General features: G+C 29.1%; 1 protein-coding gene across 1 annotated transcript; it reads left to right on the plus strand.

Annotated features, from left to right (window-relative positions):
- The first annotated feature begins 637 nt into the window (after nucleotides 1-637).
- On the plus strand, nucleotides 638-5187 carry LOC111622909. The gene is made up of 3 exons (XM_023365370.1): nucleotides 638-1326; nucleotides 1394-2872; nucleotides 5179-5187. The coding sequence occupies exons 2-3, from the start codon at nucleotides 1544-1546 to the stop codon at nucleotides 5185-5187; spliced, it is 1338 nt and encodes a 445-aa protein (XP_023221138.1). The 5' UTR covers nucleotides 638-1326; nucleotides 1394-1543.
- The last annotated feature ends 1638 nt before the right edge of the window (nucleotides 5188-6825 follow it).

A 6825-nucleotide genomic window follows, 5' to 3' on the forward strand; every position in this document is an offset into this window, starting at 1 on the left:
TAGCTTTTCAAAAATCTTGTCGTTTAGGTTTAGGTTTAAGATACCGGTATATTTGTAAAAATCGTGTATGTTTTCCCTCATCCAATATGGTTCCGGATATTCTAGAAATTAATAAGTTTTTAAGCTAACTAAAACAGATATTATATATTTAAAAAATAATTTTTAGTAAAATATAAAAAAATAAATATTTTTTTATTCTTTTAACTTTATTAATTTGTTGTCGTCAGTTTTAAAACGAAATTTCTTTTCATTCTCTAAATTTTCGGGAATGATTACTGGAATCCATTTTTAGTCAATTAATTTTATTGCATAATAATACGTATCCCCGGTTATTAAAAAATAATGTTTGTAATGTTTCTCCTGGAGCATGGAGTTTATTTTGTCCGAGATATAAGGACGAAGAAGAAATAAAAGTATTTATATATTGCCTGACATTTTTTTTATCTCCCCTAAGATTAGTTTTTTTCGTTTTTTTTTCCTTCAAGACTTCTCACACAGATATTAAGAACTTTTTATACAATTAGATATTTAATGCAAGACTTCCCACGGGATAACTAATGAAATATGTTTTTTATTCTTTAACCTTTCTCACCCATTTTTTTTCTTCAACACTTCCCGCCAGATGACTAATGTAATGTTTTTTTTTCTTCAACACTTCCCACCAGATGACTAATGTAAGTTTTTTTTTTCTTCAACACTTTCCCACTCAGATCAAATAATCAACAATCAAATAATTAAAATTCACATCCGTTATTAAATATTAACGGTGTCAAAGGGTAATAACCTTATTATCAAGGATATAAAAGCAAGAGAAATAGACAAATAGATTCATTAGTTTATCAACTCTCTCTCTCTACAACTAAGCAAGAAAAGATGTCTGGAATGTAAGCTAAATGTTTTTTTATTTAGATTTGATTTTAAATAAGAAAATTAAATTATTATTTTTTATAGTTATTCATCTTTTTTTCATAGATTCTCAGTCATTGTTTGTAATCGACAACCCTTTTACAACTAAAAAGCGTAAATTGAGAACAAAAATCGATGATGCACCGGTGGAGAAAAAGAAGAAGTATGATTTAGTAATATCGAAGGACGAATCGTCGTTTAAATCCATCCCGCCGTATTCGATATACATATCGCATGGGTTTAACCTAGAAATTAAAGAATTCAGACAACAGTATTATGTATGTTTAGCGAAAACAAGTGCTAAAGGCGAGATACAGAATAGATTCAACATTTAGGTAAAAGAAGTTAATTTTTTTATTCAAGCTTTGAACGCCGTTCAAAAATATTTGGAAGAATTCATTTAAATGAAAAAATCTATGCGTAAGTAATTTTTTTAATATAATGGTTTTAAAAATTATGTAATTTAATTGATTTTTTTTTAAAATAGAATTATTGCGAACGTCTCTCTCTCTCAAAAATATGAAGAAATCATCGTATATATCTCGTATATGAAGAAATCGTCTAGTTCGGCATCTCTCTCTTATGTGAAGAAATCGTCTAAAAACATTAACTCGTCAGGTAAAAATTTAAAAAGAAAATGTTTTTGCTGGTAGAATCAGGCTTCCGAAATTTTTTAGAATGCTATCGTAAAAGTGATCTCGAATATATCGATCCAACCATTTTTTTTAGAGATATAAAATCCGAACTTTTTAACGTAATTACGAACTTCGGGAATGATTATAGAGTACGATTTGTGATTAGCTTAAAAGTAATAATGTACAAAAGTGTAGAAATGGGAGATAAATACGAGTTTAAAGATTTTTTCTTTACGAGTTATGCAGAACGAGTTCTAAGCCCTTTTCTAAGTTGGAAGAATATTGAGAATGCGATAAACAAAATTCTAGGAGATATATCTGTTGCAGTAGTATTAGGTAGTGGGTGGGTAATTTACAAATTAGATTATATTGATATTCATAGAGCGACGTATAATGCATATAATGGGGGTTGTGGTTCTATAATTTTGCCTAAACGTTTAGTAAATAAAAAATGTATTTTAAATATTCGATGTAATGATAATAAATGTTTTGTTTATTGCATTCTCGCGAGTATTTTTCCATTGGTAAATAATAAAAATAATATATCTAGCTATAAAAAATATTTAAAATTTATTAATTGTTCGAATTTAAAATATCCGGTTTCGTTGGACCAAATATATGTTTTTGAGAAATCAAATAGTATTTCCATTAATATATATGGTTATAAAGATATTGTTTTTCCGTATTATATAAGTAAGTTTAAATTCGGTAAAATTGCGAATTTACTATTATACAAAAATCATTATTTTTTAATTCGAAATTTCAACAGACTTTTACACGAAAAACAAAAGTCTCTTTATTACTATTGTAAAAATTGTTTAAACGGTTTTCAACGCGAATCGAGTTTAAATTTACATAGAGAAATATGTACAAATTTCAAATTTCAAAGACTATCGGTACCTACAGTCGAAAATTCCATTCTTAAATTTAACGAATTTCATAAGATGCTTAAGCATCCTGTTGTCGTTTATTGCGACTTCGAATGTTTAACAGAAACAGTTTCTAACGCGATGCAATCAACAGATACTAGCTTTAGTACCGTTACGCAAATTCATAAACCGATTTGTTATGCGATGGTCGTATTAGATAAAAACGAAACAATTATCTATTCTAAATTTTATTGCGGCTTAGACGTTATAGACAATTTTTTAGAAACTTTAAAACATCAATCGGAACGTCTTATTAAAGAAATAAAACTTAATATTCCATTAGATCCTCGAACAATTCCAAATTCTATTAATCGAGATAAATGTAATATTTGTGGAAAAAAGTTTTCCCCTAACGATGTAAGCGTAATTGATCATAATCACTTAAATGGAAGGTTTCGACAGGTATTGTGTCAGGGATGTAATTTAAATTTAAATCTAAAACCTTTTATTTTCAAATAAAAGAGAGAGAGAGAGAGAGAGAGAGTTGTTGTGTCGTTTATTTAATCACCGTCGCGACACGATAAATACCGTTAAAAAAACGATATATAGCAAATAGCATGATCCGATTATTTCGAAAATATATTAAAAATATTTAAAATAATATATTTCTTACCAGATGGCGCCACTCGCAAAAATGATAATCGTTGTGTTAATGTTAATAAATAAAATATTAGTTTGATTATACAAAATAATAGTTCTCTTATACGTTTACAATATCCTTAGTCTTATATATATATATATATATAATTTCATTCGCGATATCTCGCCAATGTTCTCTTATAACGGAACGATTTATTCCAGAACCTCTCGTTCAAATCTCGCGGAAAAGTATAACCGAAGGGGCATCGAAAATGGGTGTGGTTTCGACTCCTGTGAGAGTTTCTGGGATGGTAATTATCTCGGAATTGCTCGAGAGATTCTGCGATTTTGCTCGATTTTAGCCCCTGCTCGACGTCTTTCCCTCAAAATGATGAGAGTTTCTGGAATAAAAGTTATAAACCTCGCAAAGTTAACCAAATTATCCCAGAGTCTTTCATATATATACTACTTAGAACCAATCCCTTAATAAACAGCCAACCATGTTGAATTTCAGAAATTTTCGAGAAAAAGTATAGGAATTATTAAGCTTCAAACAAACTGAACAAAATCATGCTTCCCCCACAAACACAGAAACATCCATACATACAAAAAACCACGAATTTTTTTAAATTTCTCGACATTTTAAGTTTCCCTGATTCTAAAAATGTAACATCTTCGGAAGGGTCAATTTTTGACCGATCGCCCTATGTTTCCTCTGTTGTATATAATATCCGGGATAGTAACGAGTAAACGTAACTACAAAATATACTTATTGTCGAATGTATACAGCTTTGAATACACAAGATAATACGTGAGAATTAACAGAATATTTTATAAAGTAGAACTTATGTAGCTCGTAAAAGCGAATAATCAAAAACGAATAAATTTACCTATTTTCATAAGTCTACACTTATTTAATAATAACACAGTGATGTACGTGTAAAGACAATTTGTTCTAGAAGCAACTAGACAATATTTTGAAGTTATTAAAAATAAAATACATCATACACAAATTTCTGTTTTAGCTCGTTTTCTTGAGTTCGAAACTACATAAAATCAACTATACTGTACAAGGTAATAATACCATTTTCTTAAAATCGTACACAAAAAATTACATTTAGCACATGGAATTTCAATACATATATCAAAGGCAGTGATAGCGGACGATGACATCCCATCCGAAAAGAATAAATGATAGATGTATATCTAGTGTTCGTTTATGGTGGGAAAGTCCAGGCGTGGAAGGCATCAGCCTAGTGTTTTGGGCAATCTGCAATCGATTCCGGGTGAGCAGTTTTTTAGAAATCTTTAGTTTTGATCTGAAATGAACATGTCAGTCTTATTTATCACTCAGCTGTTTCCGTATTTAATCGGTCGAACCCACGAGGGATATGGAAAACGAAGTTTATAGTGTCCATAAAAAAGAAACAAAACCTATACATTTTTATTGTATTAGCTACGAGCAAACCTGGCGACAGACGTGGTAACTGGATAAACTAATGGAATAAAATGGTTTTAGTTCGAAAAACTACAATGGTGCTTTTGTTGGTTTATATTTATACACTTATACAACAACGCGAAGCGTGGGAAATACTTTGTGAGGACTTTCTATGGAAAACCGTCTACTAATTAAATGCTAAAAACGAGAAGGAAACCAACAAAATCCACATGGCCAGCTCTCTAATCAGGCGGGAACACAAGTACGAGTACCAAGTTCAATAGTTTTATGCATTAGGCCACTGATGGCAACTTTTTTTTTTATATTTCTAAGTACTGTACTGTATTAAAATGTTACAGAATTTCATTCTACGCATTTTATAGAGAATTATCTCAAGGTCTCGAATAAAAATAAAGACAGGAAATTGTCTGAGAATTGTTTTGAGAAAGTGTACGCATGATATAATCTACGAATTCTATTCGCGTACAATACCATTGATCCTACGATACAGGATATTTTTAAGAAACACTTGCAAAGAAGTATGCCATTACGAAATTTCAATCGAAAATATATTTTTAAATTTAATTTAAAATTAAACAACGTTAACGTTTTAAAACTTATTTAGAAAGTGAAAAGTAAATATAATTTTGAATAAATAAATATTTGAACGAATAATGAATTTTATTTTCAGTTCGTGTAAGTAAAAAACGAACAACTGTTTAATATTTTAATAATATATGGACTTCACATACAATATTTTTAAAAATACTGTATTATTTCTATAATCTGGAAACTCTTTGTGCAATTTAAACGTAAAAACTACCTCTAAATGGAATAAAATAATTACCAAGCTGTGCATTTCACATAATAAAGATATTAAATCAACGGTCTTTTATAATTTGATATAACTGAGTATTACAACAAATATTCTTTAGATATATGTGAATATTGTTATCGTGATGTTAAAATTAACAAAACACATACTATTACAACTATTCAATGCCAGTATTTGAGAGAAGATGATAAATCTAGTTTAAGAATAAATTTGAAAAATACTTTAAAATACCAATTAAATATATTACTGTGGGATTTTCATTACTGGTTCTTTCTTGCTCTGTGGGAATAAATAGGCTATTTTAGAAATATATTTCGTTCGTTCAGTCTCACAATAGTGCCGGAGGGGGTTAGTGAGGGATAAGGCACGATTGTTCTAGAAAAATTCTTGAGATTCGACCGTACAAGTAGATCTATCCTATGGCCTCATTTATCTATGACACCATCGCGGGTAACACTCCTTGTAATGGGAGTAATTGTAGCTAATTATATGGAGTAAATATGCCGATATATCGCGTTAAATACTCAATTAATCGTATTTTATGAATTATGAAAATATAAAATATTTTTTCTCCATATGAGATTATCAAGAGTCCATAAATTGAAACAGTAGTGTTTTTTCAGAAATACAAAACTTTATATTCTTCAATATCGACAATGACAGTAGCGTGCAAACGTAACTTTTAATCGATTTTAAATTCTTATTTTCCAAACATTTATCGTGAAAATTCGAAATTAATTAATGACATTTCGTTTGTTGTCAACAAGTAAATAAAAATTTTAATTAAAAACTTGTGTTTTATTTGCTTATTGAAGAAGACAGTGTAAAATGGGAAATATAGTGAATGGAGGAAAACGAAACACATAAAACAGATAAATTTATAAATAATCTATCAGATATTTAGATAAATCAATAATAATTGAAAATATATTAACAAATTTAATAATTCTTGGAAGTATACATTCTTGTTAATTAATCTGACCCTTAATTATTCCGGCCAATTACAAGTTTAAAATTGCACGATTTATTACAAATTGCATGTACTAATCACCTTTCATAAAGTGAAGAATAATGTTTTCTAATCAATAATGAAGTTTGTATTAGATTTTATCTTTTAAAATTTATATTATTATGCGACAAAAACTACAAAAATTAAATTACGATGCAGTCTAAGAATGATGTTAGAAAAATGTATAGTTTAGTGTTTATAGCAAAATGGAGAGATTTCTTGAAAATTCGAAATACGTGGCTTAAATAACAGCACGACATGTCACAATCGAAGGCAGTAGGGAATTAATTAATATGAAAACCGAAAAATTAAGGTTTGTGTTGTTGAAATTCATTCGCAGAAGATTGTGTAGAGTAGGGGTCATCAATTTGTTTAAACAGCGGGCCAGATAACTGAGAGAATGACGAGCGCGGGCCGCGTAACTATTTTGTTCAATATAGTATACTGAACACGCAAAAAATAAAGACAATCATCTTATTTATTTATTTACTAAT

This window comes from Centruroides sculpturatus, unplaced genomic scaffold (genome assembly GCF_000671375.1).
Source record: "Centruroides sculpturatus isolate CEXI.00-Female unplaced genomic scaffold, Cexi_2.0 scaffold229, whole genome shotgun sequence".
Taxonomy (NCBI): domain Eukaryota; kingdom Metazoa; phylum Arthropoda; class Arachnida; order Scorpiones; family Buthidae; genus Centruroides; species Centruroides sculpturatus.